Source organism: Schistocerca piceifrons, chromosome 4, assembly GCF_021461385.2.
Source record: "Schistocerca piceifrons isolate TAMUIC-IGC-003096 chromosome 4, iqSchPice1.1, whole genome shotgun sequence".
NCBI classification, from domain to species: domain Eukaryota; kingdom Metazoa; phylum Arthropoda; class Insecta; order Orthoptera; family Acrididae; genus Schistocerca; species Schistocerca piceifrons.
Window position 1 is genome coordinate 573370085 of NC_060141.1, and position 16769 is coordinate 573386853.

Consider the following 16769-nt stretch of genomic DNA (forward strand, 5'->3'; position numbering starts at 1 on the left):
CACACACACACACACACACACACACACACACACACACGGTCACAGTCTATGGCTGCCCCAGCAGCAACAGACAGCCAGACATTGTGGTCATGTGTGTGTGAGTTGGTGTGAGTTGTGTATACAAGTGTGTGTGTCTATTTTGAATGTTTCTGAAGAATACATAGCGACCAAAAGCTCCTTTCTGACAGTCTTTTCGTCATGCCTATCTGTGACTCAGCAGCTCCATCTAATGGTGAGTAGCAACTATCCTTTTTATAATACTGTTAAAGCATAATGAAGAAAATAAAGAGCATCTTTAGCATCACGAGGCACCTGACTTGACACCTCTCTCTCTCTCTCTCTCTCTCTCTCTCTCTCTCTCTCTCACACACACACACTCTCTCTCTCTCTCTCTCACACACACACACACACACACACACACACACACACACGCACGTCAAGAATCTCTGATAGTATGGTCTTCTACAAATATCCTTAATCGGTGTACAACTGTGAAATGCACAATGCTAGATCAGATAAAGGATTCAGACAGTTTGGATGGAAGAACAAAGTGCCCACAGAGTTAAAGTAGGTTTGCCCCTTGAAAACATCTCATGGAAACTCTAAGTAATGGGATAGAACTTTAAATATTTTTGTATGATTTCCATGGGGCACATAATGGGAGTACAAAACTTGATGTTGAGAGAAATCTTGGATTCATATCATATGCTGGAAACAAGTACAATGATGATGCTTATAGCAGATCACAGTTTCTTGTATCAAAATCCAAGTTGGTAACATAAGACTTCAAGAGATCTGCAAGTTTAGAAAGCAGTATAACAAATAGGAAGATGGGTCAGTAGAATAACTGTTACCTGACTGTAAACAAGAGGAATTTAATGTGACAGTTTGAATAGGTCATGGGAATATGCCCAGGTAAAATATTAAAACACAGTTAATGTTTTGACAGGTAACCTTCCCATCATGAACTACTACGTGATCTGCTTCTGCTTTCCAGTTTGAACTCGTGGACAGAGCTATGTCAGGCAACGCAATATATACACATCAAAAAAGGTTTTGTAACACCCCAGTTCCCAGAACTCCTGAAGACTGACATTGACTGTGGATACTGTATCACAGACACAGTCCCTTTGACTGTTCAGAGATGTCACTAAACCAGCCCAAAGATGTAAACAATCATGCATGAGCAGTGCCTATTAGATGGACGGGATCCAACAGCTGATCAGTTCCAGTCATTCCTCTAGGAAGGAGGTACACAGCTCGTGTTGTCTGTAGTTCAACCATGCCCAGACGGTCAATTCCGCGGTTCGACCATATCTGCATTGTTACTTTGTGGCAGGAAGGGCTCTCAACAAGGGAAGTGTCCAGGTGTCTCGGAGTGAACCAAAGCAATGTTGTTTGGATTTTTTTTTTTTAGCACTTGCAACCTACGTCCCCAATTATTTGCTTGATGTATTCCAATCTCTGTCTTCCTCTACAGTTTTTGCCCTCTACAGCTCCCTCTAGTACCATGGAAGTCATTCCCTCATGTCTTAGCAGATGTCCTATCATCCTGTCCCTTCTCCTTATCAGTGTTTTCCACATATTCCTTTCCTCTCCAATTCTGCGTAGAACCTCCTCATTCCTTACCTTATCAGTCCACCTAATTTTCAACATTCGTCTATAGCACCACATCTCAAATGCTTCGATTCTTTTCTGTTCCGGTTTTCCCACAGTCCATGTTTCACTACCATACAATGCTGTACTCCAGACGTACATCCTCAGAAATTTCTTCCTCAAATTAAGGCCAGTATTTGATATTAGTAGACTTCTCTTTGCCAGAAATGCCTTTTTTTCCATAGCGAGTCTGCTTTTGATATCCTCCTTGGTCCGTCCGTCATTGGTTATTTTACTGCCTAGGTAGCAGAACTCCTTAACTTCATTGACTTCGTGACCATCAATCCTGATGTTAAGTTTCTCGCTGTTCTCATTTCTACTACTTCTCATTACCTTCGTCTTTCTCCGATTTACTCCCAAACCATACTGTGTACTCATTAGACTGTTCATTCCATTCAGAAGATCATTTAATTCTTCTTCACTTTTACTCAGGATAGCAATGTCATCAGCGAATCGTATCATTGATACCCTTTTACCTTGTATTTTAATTTCACTCCTGAACCTTTCTTTTATTTCCATCATTGCTTCCTTGATGTACAGATTGAAGAGTAGGGGTGAAAGGCTACAGCCTTGTCTTACACCCTTCTTAATACGAGCACTTCGTTCTTGATCGTCCACTCTTATTATTCCCTCTTGGTTGTTGTACATATTGTATGAGTCGTCTCTCCCTATAGCCTACCCTTACTTTTTTCAGAATCTCGAACAGCTTGCACCATTTTATATTGTCGAACGCTTTTTCCAGGTCGACAAATCCTATGAAAGTGTCTTGATTTTTCTTTAGCCTTGCTTCCATTATTAGCCGTAGCATCAGAATTGCCTCTCTCGTCCCTTTACTTTTCCTAAAGCCAAACTGATCGTCACCTAGCACATTCTCAATTTTCTTTTCATTCTTCTGTATATTATTCTTGTAAGCAGCTTCGATGCATGAGCTGTTAAGCTGATTGTGCGATAATTCTCGCACTTGTCAGCTCTTGCCGTCTTCGGAATTGTGTGGATGATGCTTTTCCGAAAGTCAGATGGTATATCGCCAGACTCATATATTCTACACACCAACGTGAATAGTCGTTTTGTTGCCACTTCCCCCAATGATTTTGGAAATTCTGATGGAATGTTATCCATCCCTTCTGCCTTATTTGACCATAAGTCCTCCAAAGCTCTTTTAAATTCCGATTCTAATACTGGATCCCCTATCTCTTCTAAATCGACTCCTGTTTCTTCTTCTATCACATCAGACAAATCTTCACCCTCATAGAGGCTTTCAATGTATTCTTTCCACCTATCTGCTCTCTCCTCTGCATTTAACAGTGGAATCCCCGTTGCACTCTTAATGTTACCACCGTTGCTTTTAATGTCACCAAAGGTTGTTTTGACTTTCCTGTATGCTGAGTCTGTCCTTCCGACAATTATATCTTTTTCGATGTCTTCACATTTTTCCTGCAGCCATTTTGTCTTAGCTTCCCTGCACTTCCTATTTATTTCATTCCTCAGCGACTTGTATTTCTGTACTCCTGATTTTCCCGGAACATGTTTGTACTTCCTCTTTTCATCAATCAATTGAAGTATTTCTTCTGTTACCCATGGTTTCTCCGCAGCTACCTTCTTTGTAGCTATGTTTTCCTTCCCAACTTCTATGATGGCCCTTTTTAGGGATGTCCATTCCTCTTCAACTGTACTGCCTACTGCGCTATTCCTTATTGCTGTATCTATAGCGTTAGAGAACTTCAAACGTATCTCGTCATTCCTTAGTACTTCCGTATCCCACTTCTTTGCGTATTTATCCTTCCTGACTAATGTCTTGAACTTCAGCCTACTCTTCATCACTACTATATTGTGATCTGAGTCTATATCTGCTTCTGGGTACGCCTTACAATCCAGTATCTGATTTCGGAATCTCTGTCTGACCATGATGTAATCTAATTGAAATCTTCGCGTATCTCCCGCCCTTTTCCAAGTATACCTCCTCCTCTTGTGATTCTTGAACAGGGTATTCGCTATTACTAGCTGAAACTTGCTACAGAACTCAATCAGTCTTTCTCCTCTTTCATTCCTTGTCCCAAGCCCATATTCTCCTGTAACCTTTTCTTCTACTCCTTCCCCTACAACTGCATTCCAGTCGTCCATGATTATTAGATTTTCGTCCCCCTTTAAATACTGCATTACCCTTTCAATATCCTCATACACTTTCTCTATCTGTTCATCTTCAGCTTGCGACGTCGGCATGTATACCTGAACTATCGTTGTCGGTGTTGGGTCTGCTGTCAATTCTGATTAGAACAATGCGGTCACTGAACTGTTCACAGTAACACACCCTCTGCCCTACCTTCCCATTCATAACGAATCCTACACCTGTTATACCATTTTCTGCTGCTGTTGATATTACCCGATACTCATCTGAGCAGAAATCCTTGTCTTCCTTCCACTTCACTTCACTGACCCCTACTACATCTAGATTGAGCCTTTGCATTTCCCTTTTCAGATTTTCTAGTTTCCCTACCACGTTCAAGCTTCTGACATTCCACGCCCCGACTCGTATAACGTTATCCTTTCGTTGATTATTCAATCTTTTTCTCATGGTAACCTCCCCCTTGGCAGTCCCCTCCCGGAGATCCGAATGGGGGACTATTCCGGAATCTTTTGCCAATGGAGAGATCATCATGACACTTCTTCAAATACAGGCCACATGTCCTGTGGATACACGTTACGTGTCTTTAATGCAGTGGTTTCCATTGCCTTCTGCATCCTCATGTCGTTGATCATTGCTGATTCTTCCACCTTTAGGGGCAATTTCCCACCCCTAGGACAAAAGAGTGCCCTGAACCTCTATCCGCTCCTCCGCCCTCTTTGACAAGGCCGTTGGCAGAATGAGCTGACTTCTTATGCCGGCCGCCAATGCTGATTATGTATCAAAATTTAGGCAGTGGCGGGGATCGAACCCGGGACCGAAGACGTTTTGATTATGAATCAAAGACGCTACCCCTAGACCACGGTGGATATGAAGGAGATACAGAGAGACAACAACTGTCAATGACATGCCTCACTCAGGCTGCCCAAAGACTACTACTGCAGTGGATGACCGCTACCTACGGATTATGGCTCGCAGGAACCCTTACAGCAACACCACCATGTTGAATAACGCTTTTCGTGCAGCCACAGGACATCATGTTATGACTCAAACTGTGCGCAATAGGCTGCATGATGTGCAACTTCAGTCCGGACGTCCATGACGAGGTCCATCTTTGCAACTAGGACACCATGCAGCATGGTACAGATGGGCTCAACAACATGCCTAATGGACCGCTCAGGATTGGCATCACATTCTCTTCACTGACGAGTGTCGCATATGCCTTCAACCAGACAATTGTCAGAGACGTGTTTGGAGGCAACCCAGTCAGGCTGAATGCCTTAAACACACTGTCCAGTGAGTGCAGCAAAGTGGAGGTTCCCTGATGTTTTGGGGTGGCATTATGTGGGGCCGACGTACGCCGCTGGTGGTCATGGAAGTGCCATAACGGCTGTACGATACGTGAATGCCATCCTCTGGTCGATAGTGCACCCATATTGGCAGCATACTGGTGAGGCATTCATCTTCATGGACGACAATTCGCACCCCCATTGTGCACATCTTGTGAATGACTTCCTTCAGGATGACGACATCACTCAACTATAATGGCCAGCATGTTCTCCAGACATGAACCCTATCGAACATGCCTGGAATAGATTGAAAAGGGCTGTTTATGGATGATGTGACACACCAACCGCTCTGAAGTATCTGCGCTGAATCACCATTGAGGAGTGGGGCAATCTGGACCAACAGTGCCTTGATGAACTTGTGGATAGTATGCCATGATGAATACATGCATGCATCAATGCAAGAGGATGTCCTACTGTGTATTAGAGGTACCAGTGTGTAGAGCAATCTGGACCACCACCTCTGTAGGTCTCGCTGTGTGGTGGTACAACAAGCAATGTGTGGTTTTCATGAGCAATACAAAAGGGCAGAAATGATGTTTATGTAGATGTCTATTCCAATTTTCTGTACATGTTCCGGAACTCTTGGAATTGAGGTGATGCAAAATTTTTTTTTGATGTGTGTATGAAGCATAGCCATATTCTTAATTATTAAAATATTCTCAAACAACAATTAACGTAAAGAAACATTAGTGGATGATCAATCAAAGATAGTTTTACTGTGGCAACCTACAGCTCCAATGATTTAACAAGCAAAGCCATTTCATTACTAAAATTACATGAACTGCAAACAATTAAGCAACTCATTCCAAATGATTGCAGAAGAAAGCACAATATTAAGCATCTCACTCCATGGGAGAAAGATGAGTCTTTAGCATCCTACTGATGATGAGGTCATTGAAGACAGAGCACAAGCTTGGACTGGCGAATGAAACTGAGTGTGTCCTTTTCAAAGGAACCTTCTCAGCATTTTTCTTACGTGACTTCATGAAACCATTAAAAATCTAAATCTTATTGGCAGGACGCATAGAGATGAGTATGTTAAGTTCAATTTAAGTGGGAGTACACAAAGATGCATTGACAAAACTTTGCTTTGTAAACTGAAAGTTATAACAGAACATAAAAAGTCTGGTCTAAAGCAGTAGATTCTGGAAAGTTGTTAACTTTTTATTTAAAGTAAACTCTACTAGTCTCTCAGTTTCAAAATTAACTGTTCAAGACAAAGCTTTGTATATTTCTTTCAATAACACACATTTTGTTTTTGCAACACGCCTTTTCTAGTAAAGTGACACAAAACAAGCACTAACACTACTGTAGATTAAGTTTTCATAAGGATAATCAACTTCTTGTGCCAACACTGTGCCACTGATTGACAATAATCCTATTATATTTATCCTTGAGACAGCTAAGTGAAATTTCTGGATAAAGCTCTTAATTTTTCACATAATAAGACTACTTATACACAACTATTGTACAAACACAATTACATGTGATAAAGGACTTAGTCCTACAATTTATAATTATCTAGCAGTCTTCATTTGATTGCCTACCTGTCACTCAGTGCTTCCTATATGTGATACGTAGCAATCTTTGTTCTTTTCATACTACTGTACAAAGAAATATTTATGTCAGATTCTAATATAACTGATCTCAAATGTACCATATAGAATTTTTCTGACACTAAAAACATTTAACACATTTTTCTCAATACAAAGAACTGACACGTAACCACATAATTCATACAGCCACCAAATGTGTAACCTTTCTAACAAACTAAAACTGCAAACCAATTTTCTACCTAGAGTGACACTCTACCAATGACTGAGATTACCTTTAAACCTGACTCAAACATTCAATATGCCAGTACTTCTATCCTTTCATCTACAAATTCTACATTTTGCTTGGATACTAATTTTTCCCACAGAAATTTATAATACTTTGGATAGTACTGACAACATTTTCGTATATCTTATATAAGAGGGAAGGCAAACAAATTCTTGCTTGGGATGATGTGTGAGACACATAATGAACAATATGAACAGTAGTACACTTACAGCCATCCACTTAGATTTGGCACCCATTAACCAAAGAACCTCTGACTTTGGACAATGTGCTACTGCTCTCTGTAGTAGTGCTTCCAGAGAATCTCTGGTGCCATGATTCTTTTCAAAATATGCAGCACGGAGCCAGATTGATTTTTTACTAGGAAAAGTTGCAAGTGCATGGGCGTAAATGGCACGAGCACATTCATATGCTCCCTGTTGTGCACACTGAAACATAAAACAGTAAAGTCAGTAAAGAAACAGGACATGTGCAAGAGTTTATAACATCACAACATTACATTTACATCTGTTCATCACAAGCTATTACACAGCACGCAGCAGAGAGTAAACCACAGTCACTTTCCCTTCTTCCAGTTGCAATGGTGTAAAGGAAGGAATGCAGTCAGTACCTGCCATACAGAGGGCTACAGTCTCCCTTTTCTGATTTTTTCTTTCTTTTTATGTGATATGTAAATTTGAGGAAGCACTGTGTTCCTTGAATCATATTGGAACACAGGCTCTTGTAATTTTAAGAACAAGTCTTTCTCTGATGTGCAGTGCCTTTCCATAATATCACCCACTGGAGACTACTGAACATTTCTGTACTGTGTTCTTGCTAACTATACAAACCCATGACAAAATATTCAGCAATCTTTGAATCTTTTCTGTTTCCCATTATTAAAACTTGGTAAGGGACCCATATGGATTAACAATGGTCAAGAATTGGCAAAATAAGAGTTTTGTAAGCAACCTCCTTCTTGGGAAAATTACAGTCCCCCATGGTTTGCATCTGCCTTTCCCAAAGGCACATTTATGTGATCATTCCTTGAAAATTGACTGATTGCCAATCAAACAACACCAGGTCTTTTCATTTATCTATGTACATTGTATTACACTTAATGATCTTAAGGACTACTTCTTCTTGTATTTCATGTATTTCACCAAAATTTTTGAATGATTCTGGAATTGAGAATCACAGTACCAACCTGGAGTCTGCTACCTCAGTCTTTTGGATCTCACATATGATCACAGTAAACACTGTTTCACGTGACTGGTGCTTGTGACATTTATGTTGTTGATTCTGTTCCAAAAATCATCAAGTACAAGCATGAAATATAATCCATGATTCTACAATTGCCGTGCACCAATGAGGTAGGTCTGTAATGCTATGCAATTATCTTGTAACGCTAAGACTGGAATGAGCTGTGGCTTTTTCCTATCAAGAGGTATGCTTCATTGTTTCAAGTAACCACCTGATTTTTACCAGAAAAGGGACGAGTTCTTTCACATTTTCAATACAGAGTATAAAATTATCTCAAATTCTGACACTATGTATCTCATCACACTTTAATGGGTTTTTAAAAGCAATAAATATGCTTAATGGCAAGCTTTTTGGGTGCCGCAGAACTGTTGATTCCATTTCATGTAAAATATTTTGATAACTGCCACGTGCTCTTCTTCAGGTATTGTAACTTGTGTTATTATGTGTACTCACTGCCTAGACTCCAACCAGATTTGTTGAAAAGCACCAGCTACTCCAAGAACACCTGGCAGATCACCACAAATATATTGCTACCATTAGCATCAAACCTTCATTTCCAGGTTGTATTCCAATTGCAGTTTTAGATTTTGCTGTTATCCTAGTCACATTTCTTTTCTAAATACAATGATGCATTACAATTGTTAATAACTAAAAGTAATTTTGGCACCTTATACTCAACAGTGTTAGATTTACATTTTATTTTTCTGGTCTGTAAGGACATATACTAATGAGACAACTTGAACAACGAGAAAAAGTTAAGAATTACTTAAAAATTTAAATTCATTCCCTGTTTATCTATCACCAACAATGTGTTCTTGTGAAGTTTCACTTATAAGTTTGAAGTCATTCTACCAAGCAGCAAAGTGGAATCTAAATCATTTGTTTAAAAAAATGGGAAAAATACAGTATAGAATAATGACAGTATTATGAAAAGGATAACTGCTACTCACCATATAGTGGAGATGCTGAGTTGCAAATAGGCACAATAACAAAACTGTCAAACAAGTAAACTTTTAACCAAAAAGGCCTTCTTCAGAAGTAGACAACACACACATACACACTCATGCAAATGCAACTCACAAAGACAGGACCTGCCGAGGCTAGTCTGACCTCGGCAGCTAGAGACTTTGGACATGTGAGTGTGTGAGTTGCACTTGCAAGTGTGTTTGTGCATGTATGTTCTCGAATTAAGATTAAGGCCTTTTGGTTGAAAGCTTACTCGTCTGACAGTCTTTCTGTTGTGTCTATCTGCGAAACGGCATTTCTGCTATACAGTGAGTAGCAACTATCCTTTTCACAATACTGTCACTAAAACATCAGTTTAATTTTTCAAATGCTATAAATTTCATTGTTTTAAAGTGGTTCCTTACAGACTCTGCATCATCCATCCAAGTGTGTTTCCTGTCTTCCTCTTCAACACCATGTCCAATTATGGTTCTGATCAATACTTGACAGCAGTGAACAGAACCTGATTTTTCAGCTTCTATTGCTTCTTTAATCCAGTGCTCACGATTGATTTCTACACCATTTGAGCTCAGAGATGTTATTGCTGCAAAAAGAGGAAAATATATGATAATGTGAGAAAATATGGCAGTGGAGGGAAATGTGAGAGATGAATATTGTAGATGGAGACAAAGGCTTGACTACAGAGAGCACATTCAAATGGGTGTAGGTTGCAGCAGTAATCCAGAAATGAAGTGACTTACACGGGATAGACTACCATGCAAAGCTGCACTGCACTGAACCATTCTTTGGACTGGAGCCCACAACAACAAAAATGTGGGAAACACAAGGAGAACATTTTCATTAAATTACAACTGGCTTATTTGTCTCATAAGACTTTCATTGTTACTGTGAAATAATATTTTAAAGTGGACGATTTCTAGCCAGAGGCATTTTGCAATGAATCTGCTTACCTCTCTCAATGATCTTTTCCACCATATGATTATTCCCATTGGCCTCCTCAAGTTTGGCAGCAGTTGTCCAAATCTGTCTGTCAGTAGGTATATTTTCTCTTGCTTTATTGAGGACCTTACGAGCATTTTCGTATGTCTCTAATCTGTGACAAATACAAGACACAACATTCAGACACAGAAAGGAAGAACACCATTAAAAAATTGTTATACAAGAAAGTTTCCTGACCTACAATATTTATGGATAAATGCACATCAATGCAAATAAATGCTTGGAAATAATCTAGTTAAATAAATGGCAAAATGATGAAAATAAAAAAAATATGGCAAAGTCCATTAAAAAAAGTGTTATGATGAGATTATGTATATAGTAAGTGGAGCACGAGTAAAAAGTGACATACTAGAATAATACTGGAGACAGTACAATTAAATCCTTGTGTGCTCAAGTTTTCTTCAGTTCTTGCTTCAGCATACAACCAATCCATAAAGATATTTTGAAATCAGGCACTACAGCAATAACAAATAGCATGCTATGGTACCATCCCTCTTATTCCAAAACCATGATGTGCTAAAATGATTTTGACTTATGTGCATTGGTGAGTTACATTTTTCATGTCCTCTGTTATGGAAGAAGGGAGTTGACAGCAACATCATTAGAGATGGAGAACAAGCTCAGTTAACGAAAGGATCACAAAGGAAATCAGCTGTACCCTTTTCACAGGAACCACCCCAACATTTGCCTGGAGTAATTTTGCAAAATCGCAGAAAACTTTATCCTTTGTAATGGAAACACCTCAAATGTGATGCTGTGACAGTGTAGGATAAAACGCAACACCTGCTATAACAGAAGTTTAAAAAAGTGTACTTTGTAATGCCACAACAATGAAAGTCACACAGTCATAATTTTGGTAATGTTGGCATAATGCCAGAAGAGCGAATAACACATATTTGCATTCTTGACAATCCGTTAAATATCCTGAGATAATTGTATAAGCAAAGATGTATTAAATATATTGATAAGATGTCATGACAAATTTTCTTATATATGATTACAACCTTGAATTTCATCATTATTTATCTCACTTGATGTGTAACGATGTGACAACATTATAGCTGTTCACTTAAGTGAAGAGTTCGTTACTGACAGCATTACAGTTAGGCAAAGACAGCTCAAAAGCGTAGCCGGAAATAAGGTTGTGTATTTTTTACTTCACTTTTGGTGAGTTCAATTTCCGTACAGTACGACTGAAAGAGCGAGAACAACTCTCCGGATGGCACAGATGATGTTTAAGCAAAACAAAAACAAAATGCATCCTATATCTTGTTACATTAGATTCTTTGTTCTTTAAATCTCTAAGCTCCCTAGGCCCAGAATCAGATCTTCAGGATTCATTTAATGAATTCCAGCCTTCCAACTGTACTGAGATCACCAGTTTTAATAATGACTGTGTTATTAATTGTAATAACAATACCAGCAATACAAATGATCACAACTTGATAAAGGTATCCAAAGTAAAATGTAGTAAACCTTCTTTAGGAACTCACCTTAATTATATCACTGTGATTTTCATCACAGAACCTAAATGTCATTTTAATACCTGAAAATCATTCATTTTGCAGTCATTAAGAAATGGATAAAATGTGGAGAAAATAAACAGACAAAAAATATGGTGGAACGAAATATGGTACACTGGATCTACACCGGGAACAAAATAATAAAGAGACTGACAGTGAAGCACAGCTGAGCGTGGAAGGGGCGATGATGTCGGTTTGCCAATGCGTGCACGTGCATTATGGCTTTAGCAGCAACAGCTGTGTGGTTACTTACTGGACTACCTTTTCACGCCGCCTTTTAATGTGCAGTATTAAATTCACTTTACAGGATCATTATGTCCATGTGGCCTATCAAATGCACTCCCATGTATAAAATGATACTGTGTCCCTATTATTTGTATATCTCAACAAAAGCAACAGGAAGCGCACTGTTTTTACAATAATTTGAATAAATCACGCTCAGCTGTCACACTCAGTATGTAAGGGGTGTTGAAATTGATCTGAATCATTCATATAAATACAATAACTAACAACATTAAAACAATACAAACTGCTTGTGTACTTACCAATCACCGTAGTGTGCATGCAGAGTCATACATGTGCAGAGGAAAATTCCTTAATAATGAGATTTATTGTGCAATTACAATATGCACCACTCAGTAAAAAATATGAAATACAAACACAAAAATAAAGATGAATTAAGGTAAAAGGTATATGCCACTTAGTTCAGAATCTCTTTCTCCCTCGACAATGTCATTATCTGAGCTCTGGTCCGTGGACAAGCCACTGGAATTGCCCAAGGATATAATTATATTTTCTATATTACTCTTGCCATTCACTTCACTTTTCCATGCTTCTTTAAAAACCGATTCTGTGTGGCGTACAACATTTTTCCACTTCTCAAGCATTATTTGTTCCCTAACAGTCTTTGAATTTCTGCCACAATGAAGCTTTTGTTATTTTTTGCCTGGTAATTTTTAATTTGAGCCTAAATCATTTTGATAGTGTTAAAGTGGCAGTGTTATGGTGGAAGCCTAAGAACCCTGTGGCCATGTTCTTTAGCTACCTCATCCACAACATACTGTTGAAACTGTGGCTTATTCTTTTTACTATTTCAATGAGCTCCACCTTACATAAATCGTATTAAATTTTCACATTGCAGCATTTTAACCATTCAACAACATCAGCCTACATCAGCCTTTTTTGTTGCCATCGTTGGAGCTTTATCTTTAATAACTTAATGGTATGGGGCATTATTCATTACAATGACAGATGGGTGATTTAAGCTATTGAACTGCTTCAGAAAACTGTTGTAGTTCATTTCCTCATGGCAGTTGTTTGTTTTCTTCGATTTGTAAACAAGGAGACAATTAGGTATGAAACCAGATGCAGTTTCAGCACACAACACAATAATTCTTGCGCCCTTTGCCACATATGCTGTCAACTGTCCAGACTTTTCTGACAGAACGATCAGCATTTATTCAGGTTTTGTCAAGTCACACAATGTCTTCAAATGGCACTTTAACAATTGTTCTTCAAAATCGACAAAGCCATGCTACGATGCCACCTCTCTCCATTATAATTTTCAGTCGATTAATTTTTTATTCTGAAAACTGAGGGCTCTGACAACTATTAACAAAGAAGTTTTGCTGCCACTGAATCACTCTGCCTTGCAAAGAGTAACACATAGCTTTTTTTATAGATGGATGTTCTTTTCTTTCAAAATATCCATATATATGGCAATGAATAGCATCTTGTTAAAAAGAGTCCAAGTTTGTTACACATGGTTCTGTCCTCTTCTTTCCAGGTGTCCACAGTTTGGATGAACCATTCTGCACAGTATTTCTCCTTACAAATTTTGATGACAGTATTTTTGTGTATCTTTAAGGCATCTGCAGTTCTTTCGACTACCTTCATTAGAGGCAATAGAGTTGCAGCACTGTCTCTCTCTTCCTCAAAATATTCCCACACCAAACAAACAAATTCAAGTGTCTGACCACACGAAACATGAGTAGATAGCTGAACTTTCCATCCTGCACACTTTCACTACAAGTTTCAGACACTCTGAAGCAAAATAAACTTGCGACACTGAGAAACAAAGCACACAATGAAACGGACCACAACTGTTTATGTTGCTGACCGTGAGCATCATCTACAACTGGCTACAGTGGCTGCTACCTGCAGTAGCAGAGAGATTTGACAACAGTGAACAAAGATTTGACAATGGTGAGCAGAACAGGAGGCACGGCCAAGCATGTTCTCTGACTGTTGCTGTCACTTTAGTAGCAGCACTGTGAACAGCTAGATGTCAATCTCTTTGTTATTCTGATCCAGGTTTACATAGGCAGTGTGTGGGGCAACCCTGACCATCTGCAGCATGACAGAATAAATAAACACAAAAATGTCTTGTATTATTTGATACAGATGCCCAACTCAAGAAACCCCATGCTTTTAGGAACACAGAAAATTCAGACCGACGACGCCATTTTATTGAAGGACATACCCAATAGAGTCACACTAAACAGCCAAAGGCATTTGGCCACAAGTAACAAAGCATTTAGAATGGAGAGAAGCAACAAAGGCAGGTGTGTTAGCATTTTGCACACAGAGAGAAGGAAGATACGTTGCGACGCTGCCAATTTCCTTCTGTCAGTTCACGCACGGAGACAGCTAGCATAAACATTGTTCCTCAGTGAACTTTAAGAATTGCATTCTTAGTAATGAGAATCCTTACACGGGCGCACACACAACCTTCCACATAGAATTAATTGATGTTGAACTCAATCACAACATTCCCAAGGTATAAAATATCAAGATAAATAATTTCTCTACATTAAGTTCTATATGGTTGAAGATGACAGTCTCTGAAAGTAAAATAGCTGTAAAGAAAAACATAAAAAAATCAAGAAAACCACTGTATGTGGTAGCAAGGTATATATGCAAAACTTTATGCTGTTTTCAGATTTGTAAAAACTTTCTTAAAAACTCTAATTTATATATATGTAAGTAATAACGAATATTTTTGCTATTTTATAACAGAAAGCAAATGAAAGCCCAGTGATGATGCTGAGACCTCAACGAAACGTCTCTGGTTGATAGCACAAAAAGAAACAATTGTGTTTTGCTCAAGGCGGATCCCTTCCAAATGTACAGTTTATTTGTAAAGCAAAGACAGACAGAAGAGCTCCAATCTCAAGACAATATATACACTATTTTGTCAGTAATCATGACGTAGATTCATTATTTCAATGTTTACTGTCAATGTTTAATGTTCTGTCTTTTGAACGACAACAATTTGTTTTGTTAATCAAATGAATTTTTGCATTACTTACATTAGGCACCTACAGTGATCAAATACATTTAAAAGCATTTTCAAGTTTTAATAATTTGTGACCATAAGGATATCAGAAATAGATCGTTTAATGTGTTACAAAAAGCTAATTTCCTTTCATTGTGCAACCTGCTGTGGTGTTACAGTATGTCTACTTAACTGAACGAAATATGTTTTATGAAGAAAACGGCATTGTTATGAAGTCAAAGATGAAACTTGAGCTTCTATTAATTTTTTATGCTGCTGCAGGCACGGTCACACAATGTCATAAGTATCAGTAATTGGTTCTTAGATACATCACAGCAAGAAATCCACGCCATCGTCTTCGCAGTCTGACATAGATGAATCAGACTCAGCAAGATTTATGATGATTGGTTCCATAATCGTGTCCCTGCCAATTTCCCTGTTGTAATCTTCATCTTGCAGTTTGTTTGCATGTCTTATGCAAGCTGCCCATGCAGATGTTGAGATGCGGTCTATTGCCTCATGTGTAAGTGTCTCAACATCTGCAATTTTGAATGTATTGTTCTTTTCCGCAATATATGCTTTCACCTGAGTCCATACCAGCTCGATTGGGTTGTAATGGCAATGATATGGGGGTAATGATACTGTGTCCATACTGTTCTGCAGCTTCATCTATCTCGTAAACTCTGTATGCAGGCTTGTGTTGATTGACAAGAACCAGCAATTCTGCTCTGGTATGCAAAGAGTTATGGGGTATTCTGTTAGATGACAGTCATGCAATAACGTCTGCCTTTTGGGAGTTCGTATTTGGAGCTTTGTTCACTTGCACTGAGTGGATGCTTGCATTATCCATGACTATAACTGAAAACGCAGGAATAAGTGGCAATAATTGTCATGTAAACCACCTTTTGAAGAGTTTGTACGTCATTTCAGAGTGGTAATCTTCAGAATTCTTAGCTGTAGATGCCTTAAAAATCAGCTTACCCAGGGGAATAAAGCCAGTATCTGCTGATCAGACATGAAGCACTATAATTCTATTGATTGGCAACTCCATGGAGTGTCCTGTGCACCACGACCAGATAATGGATGTACTTGGAAGGAGAGACAGCATTGGTCATATTTTTTTGTTTTATTAACCGCAAAATCGATTTTCGGTCACTTAGTGACCATCCTCAGTGCTGTAATATACAATTTAAATTGGTAGGCACTGGTGTCAACAAGCTTAGAGCGACCACAAAACAGGCTCCCAGTTTATGTGATCGCTCTAAGCTTGTTGACACCAGTGCCTACCAATTTAAATTGTATATTACAGCACTGAGGATGGTCACTAAGTGACCGAAAATCGATTTTGCGGTTAATAAAAAAAAAAAATAAATAAATAAATAAAAAAAATATGACCAATGCTGTCTCTCCTTCCAAGTATTTCCAACTATAATTCTGTTACCCTTAGCCCTTGCGTGGTTCTGATTAATGAAAGTTTCAGCTAAGTAATAAATTCAAGATGTGCCAGCTTCTCTGATCTCCTGCATTGTTCTCAAAAACATACTTCTTGCAGCTGCAGTATCGCTTCATTCCATTAATAATTTCCTAACATCATTCGTTTTCTGATACCTGAACCCCATGTCTTTCAGTCTCCTCAACATGGTCCATTTGCTTCCGTTAAAATTTTCAGCTTCTTTCATACACGAAACTAGTTTTTCTGCTGTTGGATACTCGCCTTCAGCATACATGCTGAACACTATGCGCCACAAAACATTTTTCATGAAATCGTCTAGTTCACCCTCTTCTTTTTTGCGGTT

The 16769-nt window shown here is 38.7% G+C and overlaps 1 protein-coding gene across 1 annotated transcript in view; it reads right to left on the bottom strand.

The window, feature by feature from the left end:
- The window catches only part of LOC124794900 (pre-mRNA-processing factor 6), a 75758-nt gene that overhangs the window by 26348 nt on the left and 32641 nt on the right, over window positions 1-16769 (bottom strand). The window contains exons 11-13 of the mRNA XM_047258600.1: window positions 10125-10267; window positions 9579-9757; window positions 7179-7394 (exon numbers count right to left, since the gene is read on the bottom strand). Of these exons, the coding sequence (XP_047114556.1) occupies window positions 7179-7394; window positions 9579-9757; window positions 10125-10267 (538 nt within the window). The remainder of the gene's footprint in view (window positions 1-7178; window positions 7395-9578; window positions 9758-10124; window positions 10268-16769) is intronic.